Source organism: Lissotriton helveticus, chromosome 3_1, assembly GCF_964261635.1.
Source record: "Lissotriton helveticus chromosome 3_1, aLisHel1.1, whole genome shotgun sequence".
NCBI lineage: Eukaryota > Metazoa > Chordata > Amphibia > Caudata > Salamandridae > Lissotriton > Lissotriton helveticus.
This window is the reverse complement of record NC_136061.1, coordinates 1,347,620,491-1,347,640,565: the sequence shown is the minus strand read 5'-3', so window position 1 is coordinate 1,347,640,565 and position 20,075 is coordinate 1,347,620,491. Positions and strand designations below refer to the sequence as shown.

At 45.2% G+C, this 20,075-nt stretch overlaps 1 protein-coding gene across 3 annotated transcripts in view; it reads right to left on the bottom strand.

Moving 5' to 3' along the window:
- LOC144824974 (ATP-dependent RNA helicase DDX25-like) overlaps positions 1–20,075 on the bottom strand; it is a 2,510,053-nt gene that overhangs the window by 1,866,388 nt on the left and 623,590 nt on the right. For all 3 annotated transcript variants that reach the window (XR_013609216.1, XM_078683906.1, XM_078683905.1), the window contains exons 5-6: positions 16,720–16,812; positions 4,425–4,527 (exon numbers count right to left, since the gene is read on the bottom strand). Coding sequence is in view for 2 of the 3 variants with exons in the window: in XM_078683906.1 (XP_078540032.1) it covers positions 4,425–4,527; positions 16,720–16,812 (196 nt within the window). In the remaining variant the exon portion in view is untranslated. The remainder of the gene's footprint in view (positions 1–4,424; positions 4,528–16,719; positions 16,813–20,075) is intronic.

Sequence of the window (20,075 nt, the reverse complement as noted above, 5' to 3'; positions counted from 1 at the left end):
CGAAAACACCCCATATCAATGGAATGGGCACAGCTACTGTACCAATTCACACGGGAGACAACGCATGACATCTCGCCCGGGACCACCCCATCCCAGTCCCAGACCCCTGTCCCCATCAACGCAAGCAAATACCACATCGCAATAACGGTGTCGAATGGAAGACCGTGCATATACTAGAGCTCCGCCTAATTGGAGCACCGGCAGCCGGCGAGGAATACTGCCTCCCTCTTAAGCCCCTCTCACCCCAGACTCAGAAAATACAAACATCTCACAGATGAACTGGTCACCACCATACAATACTTGCCTTTAGCGGACCCCTGGGACCCCAGCCCCCACAAAAAAAACTCTACCCCTCCCCTGCAGTTCATAGTTACGCCTGAATACCAGAGAGCAGGCTCCTGTACCCTCGGAGCACCTACAATGACCTTAAACACTGAGGTACATCAGAGTAGAGTGGGGGGCATCACATCCATCAGTACCCCTACGGAATCCCACATATAGGTGCACCTGACATTGGTCAGTCTCTCACACCTTACGCCAGACCATTAGAGGGGTAATATCCACACACAGGATGTTGTTCTTATCTGAACTATAGAATGTTTACTGTGTCGGATGCTCCACAATGGAGAAGTGTGGCTCAATGGTTAGAGCGGCAGACCCTGATGCAGAGGTCTAGCCCGGGACCAGGGTTCAATTCCCCGCCTCGGCGGGTCTTGGGCTCAAAATTCCACGGACCTGATAATTCTCGCCTCGGTGCCTATTCCAATCATGGAGTCCCACTCTGCAACTCTGGGCAATAGCTTGCTTAATCTCCACAACGGCCCCCACAACGCTAAGGATGCCTGGCCTCCACCTTGGGGGTGCCCAGGAGTGGACACCTCACAGGGAAAGCCAGGATGGGTTCCTCAGCGGTGTTCGTACAAGCGCCTTGAGACCCTTGCGGGTGAGTAGTGCGCTATACAAGTATCAATTTACATTTACAATGTGTTTATGCTGTTTGAAAACTTGAGCAAACTTGACAAAGTCCAATTGGCAAATATGCAATGATGTACCATGTTATAAAAACAAAACGATAAAAAACTCTCAATAAAGAAAATTTAAACAAAACAAAAATCTATGGCCAATTTAGGGGAATATGGCTATGCCTTAAAGCGTCTTAAGTGTTTAGGAAGTACAGTGGTTCAGGGTTGGCCTTAATAGAGGAGGACGAATCCACCTCTTATGCTCTTTTAAGCACTACTTCTTCAATCCCCTTTCGATTTTTCGATTGGACCCCAGTTTGCTCTGCCCTTGTTGACACTTCGTTTTACTACCTCCGAGGCGTGCCTATATTCGCTGAGGCTGGCCACGCCTACACGCCGGCCCTTTTAGAGGTCCGATTAGCGTATTCGCACAGCAGTTGGCCCAAAGGTAGACCCTCTGCACCCATCTGCAGCCGGACAGCACCAAGCTCCAAAACCCCAGCCTATTTTTTCACCTATGCAAGAGAGGAGTTGCTGGACATTGGGAAAGGAGGTGATTTAACTGGCTGTGAAGTTCATAGGTTTTAACACAATCTCAAGCTTCTGCAAATGGCAGAAATGGAGCTATGCCTTCAATCTCTGTCCTATAGATGGCAGTAACTGTGAAGCTTCGACTAATTAAACAAAGAGCTCTCAAGTATCAGGTCGTTCAGCGGAATAACTCCGCTCTATGCTATTAAATGCAAGTTCCTTAGTAAACAACACACATTTGCAGATTCTTTTGGGGTCTTTTCATCCGGATTTAGAATTCCTTACAGAAACTTGGACTGATTCTTAATCAGATGCTGATATGAGAACTGCCATTTCAGATGGGTATGATGTGCATATAATAGATATGCGAATTGGGGGCAAGGTTGTTTCCGGAGATCTATGGAAATCGTATCAAGGCAGTACTAAGTTTGGCTCTGCATTTGGATAGTCCAGCCTTGTTGTTTGCCTTCAAACTTAATGAGGCTACCACTTTTAATGGCGCTCTACCATATCGTCTACCTGGCCCCAAAGACAGATTTGGGTCATCTGTTTGGACCTTTATGGAGTCCAGCACATCATTTTCAAACTTCACCTCATAGGGGATTTTAACTATCACTTCAAGCTTAGTGAAAACTTAGACACAGAATACTTTAGTGTCTTCATAGCTTTAATTTGCATCAAATAGTCAACCAACTGACTCATAATGCCAACCATATGCTGGATGGTATTTTTTACAAATAACCCTGCACTCAGTTTTGATAAAGTCATTCCACTCATTTGGATGGATCGCAAAGCAGTATATTTTAATCTTGCAGTTTCGGATAAGAATTGTGGTCACCCCAACCCTTCCAAAGCCATTAAGACCCGTTTTTGGCAGAAAATAGTCTGGAAATTGATAAGCTGCAGAATAAACACAGTCTTAACTTAAATACTACTATTGAAGAGGCTAAGGATAATTTCACCAACTGGTTAGATACCGCTGTTACGAAGCTAGTGCTTGAAAAAACACTTCTGCTCCTGGTTACATGCCAGAATTAAAAAAATTAAAACAAAAATATAGGAGCCTGAAACAGAGATGGAAAATAGACAATAGTGATGAGGAAACATTGAATTATAAATTAGTTATAGAGGAATACAAAATGCTGATCAATTTAGAAAAATATAGATATTTTACAACAAAAGTCTGCACAGCCAAATATTCAACAAATAAATCCTTTAAAACAGTCACTACTCTCTCTAATTGCAACAACACTCAACTTTTCATTCCTAAACAAGTATTCTGTAATAAGCTGGCTGTGTTCTTTCAAGCAAATGTGTCTATGAGGAATTTTCTTCTTTTCTTAAGGCCAATAGCCCGAGCACTACTCCGTCCCCCGTCTCCATCAAGGAGTTACAGGATGATGCTGGAATCAGTCCAAATGTTCTGGGTAGTTTCACTCCCCTGAGGATAGAACAAAATCATGTTCAACTCTGAGCCTTTGTCCACCTTCTGTGTTGCATAAGTTTTCCAAGACGGTTGCTAGGCGTCTCACTATACTTCTCAACACTGTGTTGACTTTAGGTAGATTTCCAGCAGAATGGACAAGAACGTCAATCTGCCTGGTATAGAGGGGCGTGGCTTCGCTGAGTTGCGAGATGGCCGCCAGTTAAAGAGGCTCCGCCGCCCGAGCATAATTAATCCGGTATAATCCGTACAAAATTGCCTGATTATTGTGCCTAAAGTTGGGAGAAACACAGTGTAAGTTGCGACGACTGGAGGAGGAGATTCGCTGAAGACACGGAACAAAAGGAGCTGGGCAACGAAGGAAGGCCTACCAGGAGTCCCACTACAATGAGCCGGGGGCTCTGGTAATCGCCTCTCCGGACCGCGCTGACTGGTAGCGGACAGAGCGAAGGTGGAACCCGCATCGCCGTTGGTGTGAGTGCCGACTCGTGGATTGTATTCTCCAACCGTGGAAACAGCTGAGGATTACTGCGGTGCGAGTTGGGCGATATTGAGGAAACCGCCGCCATGGGGGTTGTGAGGCAGCCGTGAGATCGGAAGTGTGATGCGTCATTGCCTGGGACTGCGGATGCCTGGCCTAATGTGATACTGTGCATAATATAGTTTGTGTTACAGTATGATGCCGAGTACAGTGTTCGCCAGTAATTACTGGTTGTGTTCTATGTTTATTAGATGTTCTACATTTACTATCTTTACTAAGTGATGGTTCTGACAGTGGTCCAAGTGGCCCTGTCATGTGTATATAATCCCCTGTAAATATTGCCCAGTGCCAGTTGGCACAATGTATATTGTGTGATTATTCTGATGTGTTTTATGATAATACAAAGGTTATTTTTGATATAACCTTGTGTGGAGTTCCTTTTGTGGTTTGCCTATTATGTTGGTGCTGTGTTTGTGTTGGGTAAACGCCTTACACATTGACTAGAGGATAGGCCCGACTGCTCATGCCAAGCTACCAAGGGGGTGAGCAGTGGTTATCTTTGGCGTGTAACTCCCTTGCCCTGACTAGAGTGGTGGTCTCTTCTTGGCTTTGGCGCAAGCCTTAGCCAGCCAGAGATCCCATTTCTAACAATAAGCTTCGGAGTCTTGCCTGCTGTGACTGACATTTTTCCAGGAGCAAAGAAGAAAAGAAGAAATGTATACTTCAAAAGAAGCAGGACTCAACCTAAAACTTCAAAGACTCGGACCCTAAATCACATTTGGTGTTTTCTCTTAGTACAAAGGACACCCCTCGTGAGTAGTAGTTGCACACTGCAAAACCAAATAATAATAGCAGTTTGTAGATTAAGAATAATTATGATTTATATGTTGAGGAACAAAACATTTTAATTATACGACTCTGTTGAAATCTTAACATAATTAACAACCCAAGAACGACATTGCCTAAATTAGGATACAACCAGAGAATACAACTCATTCAACCTCACCTGTGGATATTCATCTTCAGGTTTTACACGACTCAGCATAGCAAGCACAAAAGCTGCTGTTTTTCCAGTTCCAGACTGACTCTGGGCTATCAAATTGTGCGCACTGAAAGACAACAAAAAAGTAAGAACTAAGCAAATGTAGTGGACAAAGTATAATACCTATATTAGAACGCTATAGCAATTCAAGTTCAGCAGTTCACTAAATACCTAGAGAAGATGTAGTCAAAACATTTTCACATTTAATATGGTAGTGAATATTTTGAAAATAGCATGAGACCGCAGAACTGTCGCATGAATATAAGGTGCGCTTTTCACCAGCCCAAAACTTGGTGCTATATAATTGCAACTATTTGTACAAAAATTGTGTTCAGAAAATAACACAAAGTTTCCAAATGAAAAAATGTTTACATCAAAATGCAAATTTTCAAGAACTAATCTCTGAATTATTCCTGTAAACAGAGATTACACAAAAGTAGTAATTTATTTATTTATTTTCTTAAGCTTATATCGCGCACAGCTACCCACAGTGGGTTTCCCGGCGCAAGGGATAGACTAAAGAAGAAGGAGGCAACTTCACCTGATTTGAGCTACAGCAGACTATTAGGCACGTTGAGTAAAAAGCAGTGTCTTTAAGGCCTTACGGAAGCGGAACAAATTGGTCTCTAATTTTAGAGCCAAAGGGAGTGAGTTCCAATATTTAGGTCCTAGAGTGGAAAAGGAGCGACCTCCCATCTTTGTCAGCTTCCATCTTGGCATGGTAAAATTTCCCATGTCTGATGACCTTAATGGCCGTAAGGGTTTATAGGGTGTTATCAGCTTTTGGAGGTAGACTGGGGCACTGCCTTGCTTAACCTTGAACATATAGCAGAGTGCCTTGAATTTGATACGTTCAGGGATACTCAACCAGTGAAGGTCATGTAAGGCGGCCTTGGCTGAGGAGCGTCTGGGAACATTCTTAAGAAGGCGTGCAGCTGCATTTTGCACTACCTGTAGCACCTGTAAGGTGGCTTTGTCTGCACCCAGATAAAGGATATTGCCATAGTCCAGGCGAGATGTTACGAGCGCCTGGACTACAGTTCTGCGGGATGGAAGAGGGAGCATCCATAGGATCTTGTGGAGCCACCGTAACGTTGAAAAACAAATGGCCGCAACCTTAGTGGCCTGTTGTCGCATAGATAATCTATCATCTATGATAACACCCAGGTTGCGGACAGCGGTGGAAGGAGTTGGCGCGGTACCCAATTCAATGGGCCAGTGGCTGGGGCCCCAGAGATGTTTATTCCGGCCCAGGATGACCACCTCGGTCTTCTCCCCATTCAGTTTGAGACAGTTTCTCCGCATCCAATCGGCCACAAGAGTTAGGCCTGACTTGAGTGCGGAGATGTTGTTCTCGTCTCTCCCTGATAGGGAGAAGACAATCTGGGTATCATCAGCGTACGAAAACAGGGTAAGTCCCGCCTGTTCTACAATGGATGCCAAGGGTTTAACATAAATATTAAATAATAAGGGACTAAGGATTGAGCCTTGAGGGACTCCGCGGGTAGAAGGACAGATGGTTGATGCTGCTTTAGGAGAGAACACTTGGAAACTTCGGTCATTAAGGAAAGACACCAGCCAGGCCAAGGCCTGGCCACCTACTCCTAGAGATTTCAGAGAGTCAATAAGGATGGAGTGTGACACGGTGTCGAACGCTGCGCTCAAGTCCAACAGGATGAGCGCCATGGTTTTACCTTGGTCGACACCGTGCCTCAGACTCTCCGTTACCCCCAGGAGTGCTGTCTCAGTTGAGTGCCTAGGCCGGAAACCCGACTGAGAAGGGTGGAGAAAGGCGGTGTTTTCGACCAGTTTAGAAAGCTGTGAATTAATGTGTCTCTCCAATATCTTCGAAAAGATTGGCAGCAGGGATATCGGGCGAAAGTTGGCAGGGTTGGAAGAATCAGCACCTGATTTTTTTAGTAAAGGTACCACCATGGCGTGTTTCCAAGGTTGAGGGACCTGGGCCTCGCTCAGAGAGGTGTTTAGTAGCTTAATAAAAATGGGATGGGTAAGGGGATCCAATTGTTTTAAGATTTTGGCCGGGAGCACATCCTGTGGGGAGCCAGAACGCACGCTGTTTAGACAAGACACAAAAGAAATGGTGTCTAGCGACTGCCAGATAGTGATGGTGGCATCAGAGGTTGCATTCACTAATTCTTTGGTCATGATTGGAGAGATGAAAGTGGTCTCAGAACATGGAGAAAAGTGGTCATAGATAAGATCCACTTTCTTTACAAAATAATCTGCCAAGGATTGGCATTGTGCGGCATCAAGAGCCGGGGGAGGGGGAGTGGAATTTGCACCGGTCAATTTTTTCACGACAGAGAATAATACCTTAGGGCAGTTTTGTGCATCAGTCACTGTTCTCGTGGTGTAATTTGCTTTAGCCGTTTTGCAGCTGTTGTGGTACTTTTTTAAGGCTTCTTTATATGTGATTTTACGGGAAGGAGAGTAGCCTTTTCTCCATTTTCGCTCCAGGATCTTACATTGTGAGCGAAGACACTTAAGTTGTTCCGAGTACCATGGAGCAGGAGGATGATGTATAACTGAAGACTTAGACGTCATTGGTAACGCCCGTTCTACAGCATTAGTAAGCCAAAGTTTCGTAACATCATCAAGAACAGTAATCGATGCCTCAATAGACGGAAGAGTTTTGATCAGTAGTTTGTTAAGTTCTGGAATGCTGACCTTCCCCCAATTCCGAGATGGCCCCAGTTTTCCTGTCAGAGATCTTGTTACTGTATCAGCCATATCTAAGGTGAAAGGGACAGCTAAATGATCAGACCAAGTAATTTGTAAAGCTTCACGGGAACAATCTAAAGGCAAATTCTTAAAAATAGGGTCAAGTAGGTGGCCGGCACAATGTGTGGGACCAGTGTTGAGTAAATGAAGATTAAAAGCTTCTAGGGTGGAAAAGATCTGATTTCTATAAGAGCATTCGTTATCATCCAAATGAATGTTTAAATCTCCTAGAATAGTGAAATTAGATGCTTTAAGCAGGACTGGGGCTAGTAGGTCAGGTAGTGAAGTTATCCAATGACTCGCTGTCCCAGGGGGACGATATGCCAGTAAACCTGACAACGTAAATTGAGGGGTTATAGACAGTTGGAATAAAGCTGACTCACAATCTTTTTGGGTAGCATCAACCAGTTTACAATTATATATATTCTTGTAGATAATTGCAATTCCACCCCCTCTGCCAGAAACTCTATCTTGGCGAAGAATAGCATAATTAGCGGGGATGGCATCTGCAATATCCGGCCCTGAACAGTCCCTGAGCCACGTCTCGGTCAAAAATATCGCATCCGGTTGATGCTCAGCAAGAAAATCAAATATATTGTATCTGTGTTGAGGTAAAGATCTACAATTTATGCTCCAAAAGCTTAGTGGAAGACTAGGCGAAATTATCCTGGGGATCGCCTGTCTATTTCGTCTGCCGTGGTGACATAAAGATCTGCACATGGTTGGATTTTTCAATGAATAATAACAGTGAGGACAACGAAACTTAGTGGGGAGGAGAGGATATAAAGAACAATTGGTATTGGGGGAGTTGCGCAAAGCATACAACTCAACAAAAGAGTATGAGATTACCATGGTGAAAAAAGATAGCTTTGCTCACCCCAGAAGATTATGCCAGGAGGGTATGCCAGAGCCCAGACTAGCGCGGACGGGCGCAGACGGGCTGGACTCTGGCGTGACTCCGGCGGGCATCCGGCGCGTCCGCAGCGCGTCCGCTGCGCGGAAAGGCCCTTCCCCTTTTATGCTGTCTGGAGCGCCTCACGGCGCAGCCCGACCCAATATGGCCGCTGTCCTGCCCTCGCCTCCCCGGGACCAACTCTCAGCGTCGATACTCAGCTGAGAGTGGCCCAGACAACAGAGGGAGCAGAGGAGACAATTCCAGAGTGCAAGCGCTGAATTTTAAAAGTTACTAAAGGTAAAATACTCCACGAGTTAAATGCAGAATAAAACGCTTTTTAATCAAGCGAGGCAAGCGCTGCTGGTATTACAAACGGTAGAGCAAGAACCTCCGGCTTTTCGCCTCAGAGGGTAATAATCTTATATCATATTTATTTAACAATAAATCAAAATGTAGATTCTTTCTTTGAGTCTCAGACTCCAGGCAGCGTTTACATCTCCCAATGCATTTCTGGAAGTCCCTTCATCAGGGGAACACTAAAAATAATAAAATAATTCCTTGAATCAAAAAAACAGTGTATAACGTATCACATTCCTTTCGCTCTGCAAGATTGTCAGAGACAGTTCCATGTCCCACAGGCATACTCTATATGTATGTATTTAAAAGAATTATATTTTGAATTTGTTCAAGCTTATCACGTGAAGAATGTGAAAAAATCATAAGAGGTGTGCAACGCAAAAGGTAAATAAAGCTGCGCGGTGCGTTGAAAACCCTACGTCAAACCAGCATGTTGTGTGGAAATAGAAGTTCACCTTATAACCCAGAGTCTTCAAAAAGTGCCAGAAGTCACCTAATACCTCACCTATCCAAGTATGAAAACAACAAATGTTCAAAACTGCTGGAAAGGGGGGGGGCATGGCCTGCAAAGCCATGATGGCGGACGTGTGCGAGGCGAGCACTGACCAGCCTAAGCACTTATCCTGTCCTCCGATCCTTCTCCTGTATCCAGATCGTGTCCCGGGTGGGGCGCGTGTGGGGCTTGCTATCTGCACCCCGTTCTGGCCCTGCATTTCAGCTTTCAGAGCCGCTGTGGCGGCGGCCCAGGATGCCGTCTGGGAGAGGCTGAACTGCGCCGTAGCCTGGAAGCCTGGAGCCGTGCTGGCGAGCGGAGTGTGACGTACCTGGGGTCCCTGATGACTTGCTGAGACGGTAGCCGGGAGCTCGTGGAGCCTGCTCGTAAGGTGAGGGTGTCGGTGGATCCTCCCCTGCTTGGGTTGCGATAGGCCTCAGCAGTCTCATCGTGCCACGGGGGGGTTTGACGAGCTGGACTATCGGTGGTCCCATTGGGCCGCGGGAAGAGGGCACTGAGAGGGAGTGGTGCCGCGGACCGGGTCCAGCGGGCGCTACACTGCCCTGGGCCAGTGTAGGGTCCGTGCCCCCTGAGCTCTCGGATGCTTAGAGAGCCGCCCTCTGCTCTATATTGACAGCGCTGCGCACTCGCTCAGGTGGCCATATCGGGTCGTCGGCGATGTAGGCGGCCTGTGGGACAGCTAGAGCTCTCAGCGGTCGTTGGCCACTACCAGTGATTCCTGGAGGTAGGAGGTGGACACATGAAGGGGCCCTGGAGAGTGTGTTGGATGACCCCCTGGCTCCCTGACTGTAAACTATGTTAATGGTGGCCATAACCAACCTTGAGACGGTGCAGGGGCTTCGTTGAGTCAGCGTGGCCCCTCTGCAGTGGGCGGTTGCCCTTGACTTCAGTTTGTCTGGCATTGGTCATCCTCTGCGGGCTCCCCTCTTTTGTTGCGCCTTCCCCAGTCTACTGGTGGTCCCGCGATCGGTGGCCAGATCGGGTCACGCGGGCCCCGTGTCTATGTCTTTGTGGCCACTCTCCGCCTTGCTTATCCTCTGGACTAGGGGGCTGTGTCGGCCCATTATGCACGTGGGAGCGTGCCTCTTCTTTCCCTTACACGGACGGGCCCGCAGTCCTCTGACGCAACGGCTTGAAGAACCAGTGTTGAGTAGCCTGGGAACAGAAGGGCTCTGTGGCCGCCATGACAGACGGGTGGGGGCTCGGCCAAACAGAGCACACTCGACAAATACACAGGCCCTGGGGCCGCTGCTGCAGGCCTGGAGGGGAGCAGGGGCTGCACTGGACATGCCAGATAATGCTGCGCTCATGGCTGTTATCTCACAGTCCAGGGATGTCCTTGATACTAAAATTGGGGCGATCGGCTCCGATGTCATGCTCCTCCGACAGGATCTGCAGAATGCTGCGGCTCGCATCACAGAGGCTGTAACACGGATCTCTGGAGTGGAAGACTATGTTGCTACTCTACAGAAGCGGGTGGCCACCCTTGAGACAACCCAGCGGGCCTCGCGGCACGAGTGGAGGATGCCAAGGGGAGGGCCAGGCATATCAACCTCCGCTTTGTGGGCTTCCCGGAGGGGTGTGAGGGGGGATGTGGAGCAATTTCTTACTCAGTGGCTGGAAAGCTGGCTTCCCCCGGAGTCCTTGTCCCGCCGCTGAAGCTGGTCTAGCAACGGAGACAGTCATTTTTGACGGCCAGGGCTAGTCTTCATGATCTTAAACTCCCATGTGCTCTACTGTATACAGCCCGGTTGCGGGTGGTGTACTGATCCCCCACCCACTTTTTTGACTCGCTGGAGGAAGTGTTTCAGTGAAAAGATGGGACGGTGAGGTTGGGTCCCTACACACCGCCTCGGCGGGAATCAGACTCTTCATCCAGCGAGGCAGCTCGTAAGCAGCCTCAATCGAAGCTTAGGGGTCATAAATGCTCCAGATCCAGACGTCGATCCCAATCCTGCAGTGCTTACTCCCGGGCCGGCTCAGCCTCCCGGCAGACTATCGGCCTCCTAAATGGAAGCTCCATCCAGCCTAAGCACTTGCCCTGCATTTATCCTGTCTTCCGATCCTTCTCCTGTATCCAGATGGTGTCCCGGGTGGGGTGCATGTGGGGGCTGCGATCTGCACCCAGTTCTGGCCCTGCATTTCAGCTTGCAGAGTCATGGTGGCGGCAGCCCAGGGTGCGGCCTGGGAGAGGCTGAACTGCGCCATAGCCTGGAAGCCTGGAGCAGCGGCTGGCGAGTGGGTGAGATTTACCTGGGGTCCCCGATGAGTTGCTGAGACGGTGGCTGGGAGCTCATGGAGACGGCTCGTGAGGTGAGGGTGTCTGGCAGGTGCGGAGGCTACTCCCCCAGCTCGGGTTGCAGAAGGCCTCTCGGTGGTCTCATCAAGCCACGGGGGAGACGAATTGGCCTATCAGCGGTCCCATTGGGCCGCAGTGGACACAGAGGGAGTAGTACCGCGGACCGGGTCCAGTGGCAGCTACACTGCCCTGGGCCGGGGTAGGGTTCGTGGCATGAAAATATTCGCTTAAGTGGGTGCCCCCGTAAAGCCCATTGATGTGCCTGTGCGTTGTAAGAAAAATTGGCCCTTCCATGAAAAATAGCTGTGGTACAAACTGAATTGTAGCAGCCACTTATGTGAATATTTTCATGGTGAAATACGAAGACACACATATACTGAACGACCAAACCTGGACAGACAATCTCATGTTATTCCTTCAATACATTGATGACATTTTACTATTGTGGAAGGGTTCTAAAGAACATCTTGAGGAATGCATTAGAAAAATGAATGTACATCACCCGCGCAGCGGCCAAACAGAAGGTCTCCCATTTACAGCGGGAACAACGGTTGGAGAAGATTACGAGAACCAAGACAAAGAGGGAAGTCTGTGTCATTAAATATTCTACTGCAAAACCAACAGTTGATGGACAGAATGCAGAACAATGTCATACATTCACCCCAGTACAAAGATCTGGGCCTAAATCCATCGTTTTTTTGCACTCCACACCACCCCAGTTCAGACATGGCCATATGCAAATCAGCCTTGACCCTGTGCCTCATGGGAACAGTCCAGCCCAAACTGCCAAGCCATGTCTTTCCTGGACCGGAATCAAGCTATCCTGGCTGAAGACGGCTGATAGCCAGAAACCGGCCCTAGGATGCTCCATTAGGACAGTGAACACTAAATCAAGTTTGGTGGCACACTGGGTGGAACAAAGGCGCACAATACTGCAGTTGCGTTCCACCATACTTGAGAAAATCACATTGACACCTCATGTAAATATTCACAAGAATTTGGCGCAAAGAGAAACATATTGGATACATACACTCAATACTCTCATACCTCATTGTTTGAACGATAAGCTAGAAATGGCTTGCTTTTTTGTACATTATATTGATGACTTTCGTGTATTTTGCCTTTCGACTGTTTGGTTATTGATTTTGTGAACAATTATGTACTTTGGGTGTTTTTAAGCTTCACACATGTTTATTTATGATGTACTGATATATCTCTAGAGATGTAACAGTTGGGTTTGGGTTCGAGTGACCTATCCACATTCTTTTTTTTTATTTCCAATCACCCAAATATTTTCCTTTTTCCATATTTTATTTCTAATAGTTTTTTTCAAGCATTCTGGGTCCCTTTAGGGATGTTTTCAGTTAACTTTCTAATGTAAAGTATAGCGTTCCCTTTATTAAAGGAACTTAGTGAGTCTGTCCTCTATATCCATGGCGCATTCAACTTTATTTATATTCTTATAACGCGCCTGAATCAGCCCCGAAGGGATATCTCCGCGCGTGGCTCCTGAGTGAGAGGGACAAATTATATAGAGGGAATAACAGAGAGAGAAGTCAGGTTAACCAGATGTGAACAGGAAAGTTTTTAGTTTCTTCCTAAAGGAAAAAAGATTGGAGATTTGTCTCAGCTGCGGTGGTAGGGAGTTCCACAACAAGGGGCCTTTTAGGGAGGGTGCTCGGCCTCCCTGTCTTGCTCTGGTTACTTTCGGTATATGTAGCAACATAGTGTTGCTAGATCGCAGAGCACGTCCGGGAGAGTAGAGGAAAAAAATATCTTTTAGATATTTAGGACCAGATCCATAAATGCACTTATGCATAATGCAGCAGAGTTTAAAACTCACCCTCTGTTGCACTGGAAGCCAGTGAAGGTGGGAGAGGAGAGGGCGGGAAGGGGTACGGGGAGGAGCATTCAGGATGAGTCTTGCCGCGGTGTTTTGCACCACCTGCAGTCTGCGTAGTTGTTCCTGATTGGCGGAGCTAAGTAGACTATTACAATAGTCTACCCGCCCAAGGATTAGAGCCTGTACCAGCGTTTTCCTATGGATGTTCGGTAGGAAAGGGAAGATACGCCGTAGGAGACCAATTGTGCGGAAACACGTTCCCGCGACCTGGCTGACATGATCTTTCATAATCAGAGTTTGGTCCAGGCGTACCCCCAGATTTTTGATGGTCTGTTTGGGCGATGGGACAGGTCCTAGCTCAAGTGGCCACCAATCCGGCGACCAGAGCAGGGTGGCCCCTCCAAACAACATGACCTCCGTTTTGGTCACATTGCACTGGAGGAAGTTCTGGGCCATCCAACCAGCCACCGCTCTCATGCCGTTTTGAAAAGATTGCATGACTGCAGGTGTGATGGTTTGAAAGGGAAACAACAGCTGAGTATCGTCAGCGTAGGAAATAGGTGAGAACCCATAAGATCTAATAATCTCAGCCAGAGGGGCCACATATACGTTAAATAACGTGGGGCTCAAACATGAGCCCTGTGGCACACCTTTGGTAAGCTTCCTGCAGACAGATTTATGGGAGCCTAATTTGACACCTTGTTGTCTGCCTTCAAGAAAGCTTTCAAGCCACGCAAGAGCGGTCCCCCTTACTCCCACTCCCTTCAGACGGTCGAGGAGAATTTTGTGCGACACCGTGTCGAAGGCAGCGGACAAATCCAATAGCACCAGAATCACTGAGCTCCCCCTGTCCAGTGACATTCTGATGTTATCTGTCACTGACAGGAGGGCTGATTCGGTGCTATGGTTGGGCCTAAAACCAGATTGCGAGTGGTCTAGGCCGCCCGCTGCCTCGATGTAATTAGACAGGTGTGCATTAACATGTTTTTCGACCATCTTGCTGTAATACGGCAGAAGGGAGATGGGACGGAGGTTGGAAAGTTCCGTCCACGGGAGAGCCGCATTCTTGCGAATAGGGTTCACCACTGCAGTTTTCCATTCAGTTGGTACTTTTCCCTCTTTGAGAGACTGATTAATTACATCCTGAATGTAGGGAACTAGCAGGGTACGGAGGGAGGTTGAGGTTTTAACAGGGATAAGGTCATCCGGCGATCCAGATTTTATTTGGGTCATTATAGTATGGAGCTCATCAGTATTAATAGGAGGAAATGTAGTTAGTGTAAGGTTGGTATTTTCGTTGGGGGAGGAGACATTCAGAGTATCGCTATTTAGTTGGGATACTAACATTTTTTCATAGATGGTCTCTATTTTGTTTTCAAAGTATAATGAGACCTCATCACATAGACTATGTGAGAAGTCATCTGGACTTATACAAGCCATAGGTTTTACAAATGTGTCCAGAATCCTATACAATTCTTTAGGAGAGTTTCCAGCTTCTATGAGCTGTTGGGCAATGTTATTTTTGCGGGCAGCTTTGATGTGTTTGTAATAATTGGTTTGAGCTGCTCGATGTGCCTTATTGTTCTCCTCCGAGTGTGATCTCCTCCATCTCTTCTCTATCCTCCTGCATTCTTGTTTCTCTTTCCTGAGAGCCTCAGTATACCATTTTTCCTGTTTGGCCACAGGTAGTTGTCTAAAAGTTTTCAAAGGGGCAATTTTATCAATGGCCACAGTTAGCGAACGCTGAAGCATAGTTAGCTTATGTTCTACATCCTCAATATCTCTAATCTCAGGTTTTTCCCACACCTTTTCTAGCGCCTCTAGCGTGAGTTTCTGCCACTGTCTACGTGTAGTGGAGGGTAGAGATTTCTTCTGGGGACCATTATTAACTTTAAAAATAGTAAAATGTAATAAAAAATGATCTGACCAGTTGACTTTGGTGGGTTTATGACACAATATATTATCGAAATTGGTGTATATCAAGTCGATACAGTGTCCGCCTTCATGAGTGGGGTCCTGATTCCTTTGCGTGAGACCAATGGTTGTCATATCGGTAAGCAAACCGTTGGTCCCAATGGAGTCAGGTTGGTCAGTATGAATATTAAAATCTCCGAGGAGAAGAAAATCTTCGTTGGCCCGCATATAGGGGCCTAACATTTCTAAAAGAGATGTGGAGAAGCTGGGACTTTCGCGCCACTTTTAGGTTTAAAAATACTGCGTTAGAAACTATCAGTGTTTATGCGGCAAACAAGGAGGCGGCAAGAGGCGCTCGTGCGCAGGGACGTTCATGATTCAGTAAGTTGTGTCAGGAGCAGGTGCACTGGGGCTCGGGAACGATGTTTTTGTAACTGGTTCGTTCTTGTGTGTTTTTTAGTTAGGTTGGTGCATTGAGGATGAAGTCCTACTAAAGAAGGAAGTAATCATAGAAGGTAACTCCTGTTTCTTTAACACAGATAGGAAGATTCATAGCTATAACTTGGGCAATAAAAGGAAACCTCTACTCTTTTTTGGGTTCCCTTTTGTTTATAGAGCCAATGCAATTGGTGTAAAATATTGGACCTGTATTATCAACCTGACTTCTTTGCGGGCGGGGATGAAATAAGGAAACCTGACGATTGTAGATATTCTCTCATGTGAGTAACACTTTTTCAGAGCAGTTAAGTAGCATTAGATTGTGATATAGGTTGGATGGTATTAAGTCCACGTCCGTAGGAGTTCTTTATGGATTTTTGTTCTCATTTCCAGCAATTTTGAACATTTGTTGTTTTCATACTTGTATAGGTGAGGTATTAGGTGACTTCTGGCACTTTTTGAAGACTCTGGGTTATAAGGTGTAGTTCTATTTCCACACAACATGCTGGTTGGGCATAGGGTTTTCAACGCACCACACAGCTTTATTTTCCTTTTATGTTGCACACCTCTTATGATCTTTTCACATTGATCATGTGATAAGCTTGAACAAATCCAAAAGATATATATTTTTTAAATACATACATATAGAGTTTGCCTGTGGGACACAGGACTGTCTCTGACAAGCCTGCAGAGCGAAATAATGTGATATTTTATACACAGTTTTTTTGATTCAAGAACTTATTTCATTATTTTTAGTGTTCCCCTGATGAAGGGTCTTCTCAAAATGCATTGGGATATGTAAACACTTCCTGGAGTTTGAGACGCGAAGAAAGAATCTACATTTTGATTTATTGTTCAATAAATATGATGTCATAAGATTATCACTATGTTTGTGTAATCTCTGTTTACAGGAATAATTCTGAGCTTAGTTCTTGAAAATTTGCATTTTGATGAAAAAAAAATCATTTTGAAACTTTACGTGTTATGTTATGAAAACTATTTTTGTAAACATTGTTGCAATTATATAGTACCAAGTTTTGGGCTGGGGAAAAGCGCACCTTGTATTCATGCGACAATTCTTTGGTCTCATGCTAATTTTGATTTATTTACCTGACAGGAGATGGTCAGGGTAACCGGGTCTGCGCCATTAGGAAAACTATTGATCTAATGAGATAGAAACTTCCACAATATTCATGGTGTGCAGGTTATAATCCTATTACTAAGTAAATATTTTGAACCAGATGTGTTGTTACTCACGGGTCAGCAAGCATCATTGGGAGGGCCTTCTCCTGGATCTTGGATGGTCTATTGAAACCCATAGCATAAACACCTTCCAGTAACTTCTTTTGTCTGCCAACAAAAAGTCTGTGTTAGATATATTTAGATTGGAGTATATTACTTACTTGTAGGTGTTTTTAGTGTTCCTTATTACAAATTAGCTAAACCAAACACTGAAATTCAAAAATAGTAAACGTAAATTCAATACACAAAAGGAACTTTACAACTTATTTGGCCAACGAGATTAATAATTTGCAAGTCAATATAATAATCTTGTAAAAGGACTTCTCCTTTGCATTTTACTATTCAAATTGAACCACCAATGTATTTAATAAAATCTCTTGTTGATCGAGACCTATTTGAATCTCTTAATTATAAAATCATTGTTTTGGAATCCTGCGGACTTAAATACCAGAAATTGAAACAGCTTCAGTTAATTGTTACATTCCCATCTTCAAGCTAACATCAATGCTAATCATACCTGACTAACCACATCAAATTTAATTTGTACACTGTACACTGCAGAACAAAAATGCTTCTAGGCACTACTGAAAAAGGCAGGTATGGTGGCTCGGGCCAGGAAGTGTCTCATAGTGAGAGTTAACCCCAATACCATTAGACAGCGACCACGCCATTTACATGATCATGCATTAAGGGAGTTGTGGTTGCACTGAATTCTTTTGGCCTTTAAATAGTAAGCAAAGCATTTTCATAACCAAGCTTTTCAAACTAAATAAATTATGGAATTGTGAATCTCTGATTTCCTCTAAACGGGAGCAATCATATTTTAATGTACTAACACTTCAAGGGTAAGAGCAATAAGAAAACATTTTGTGTGTTTGAGGTTTTGTTTGTAGTCAGTGATCTAGAGTTAGAAGAGGTGTGCTTTCATTTTTGCTCAGGAGAACATGATGGCGGAACCTTGGGAATGTTGCACCAGAAGCATGGTGCCTCTGGAACACAAAGGGCCTTTTTGCACTTAAAGTAGTACACCTATGATCAAAAACTTTAACTGGAGCAGGTCAGTGAACAGTGGAGACATTTATAACCAACCCCACATAAACAGACCTGTGAAATATGCAGTGGTCGCTCAACTGCAACAATCTGCACGAGGCAACAACCAACTGGAGAAATTTCAAGAGCGCATTTGACCACAAATAGAGGGAATATTGTTGTATCTTCTCCTTTAAGTTTAGGATTCTCTGTTAGGAATGCTAGATGACATCAAAGGGAATGTTAATGGTCTAGAGATGCCAGTTAGAGCTGGGACTTTGCTGTGTCTACTTGCCTCCCTGGTGGGTCTGAATAAAGCTACCTTGTTATTCTATGCAAAGGTATCATCTTTTTATTTTGGTTTGTTGTTTTGTGTTTTACTTTATTCAGTACTTCCAGCTCGTTATTTTTTCTTTATTTATCTTTGGTCATTATTTTAGCCTGTTGGGTTAGTTTATTTAGTTACTTTCTCTTCCAGGATGACTGCAGCAAGTGGGATGAATCAACCACCACCATTTTTGAGTGAACAGGGTGAACCAGTTTTGCCTTGGGAGAAATGGAAACCGATTTTCGATTCATATTTGATGGCTATTGGTGGTGAAAAGTTTTCTGCTGTTAGGAAACAAGCAGTTTTATTGAATAACCTGGGCATTGAAGGGAGGAACATATATGAGTCTGGATCCTATACCAATTGGCAGAAGGGCTGGAGAGCCTAGTGATGTGTATGAAATTAGTGTCCTTTTAAAAAATCACGATGCACGTATTAATGTGGTCAAGGAGAGGCACAAATTCTTCATGCGTGTACAAGGGAAGGGTGAGAGAGTTGGAAATTATGTGTCTGCACTTAAATCTCTTGCACAAACTTGTGAGTTCGAGCAGCTGTCTGACTCCCTCATCCGTGACCCACTGGTCCGTTGCATCAATGATCAAAAAATCCAGGAAAAGTTGTTATCGAAGAACCCAAGTTTGAAGGAGGCTATAACCATTGTCGAGTGTGGAGCATACATTTACTTGGCTGAAAGAGATAAGGAAGGGTCCTAGTCAGTCTGAGCTTGTTTCAAAGATCAACAATGAGAACCAGGAGATTTTTCAGCCTGAGGTACAGGTTGCGGCAGTGAGTAAGGCCCTTGTGAAACAAGAAAGGGTTCAGTTGAAAACTGATAAAACCAAACAGAATTACAGTTTTAATAAGGATAGTAGATTTAAATGTCCCAGATGTGGAAGTGAAAAGCATGGACCGAACTTTCCTAACTGTTTTGCGAGGAGTACTGTTTGTAGGAACTGTGGGAAGAAAGGCCATTATGCCCAGATGTGCAAGAACAACAAGGAGAAATTTGTGGATGATGATGAAGAGTGCATTCAGCATGCTGTGCATTGCGTCACGGACATGCCACCTGATATGGTCAATGATGTGAAGTCTGTGGATTCCGATGCCGTGTCAATGCCAAATTGTGACATTTATGTTGGGAATGTGTTAGTTCCTGTTTTGGCCAATTCTGGTTCTTTGTTTACCTTAATAAGTGATACATTTTGGTTCTCAAATTTTGATTGACCGAATCAAGCTTTTGGCGCCTGACATTAATCCGGTTGGGTACGGCGGCCAGAAAATTGATCTGATTGGCTATTCTGTTCAGACTATTTTATTTAAAGACAGAGAAACTGAGGGAAAGGTTTATGTTGCTAAACGTGGGGACAATCTTCTTGGCTGGCATCAGAGGGACCTTGGGATTGTTTTAATTCCAAATGCACCTGAACAAGTTATGTTGGTCTCCCAACAGAATGATGTTCATGATATTATGGGGAAGTTTCCCGGGGTTTTTAGTGACAAACTTGGTCTGTTGAATGGTTTCAAACACAAGATCATCCTGAAGAACAATGTTAGACCTGTTGTGCATAAAGTAAGGAAGGTGCCTAACCTCATTTTAATACCACTCCAAGAGGAAATTGACAGGTTACTAAAGCTGGAGGTAATTGAGGAAATAGAGTCCTCAGAGTGGCTTGCACCCATTGTTTTGGCACCCAAGGATAAGGGGAACAAAATTAGGATGTGTGTGGACCTGAGAAGTTTAAATGGCTCAATTTGGGTTGATAGGCAACCTTTGCCGAACATTAATGAGATTTTGACGAAGTTGGGTGGGGCTAGTGTATTTAGCGTGATGGATTTGTCGGCAGCTTACCACCAAAATATGCTCCATGAGGACTCGAGACATTGGACATCTTTTGTAACTCCGGTAGGCGCTTACAGATTCATTAGGATGCCGTTTGGTTTGGCGAGTGCGGCTGCTGTTTCCAGAGGGTGATGAACAATGTTTTATCTGGAATTGATAGCGTTCTGCGTTTTC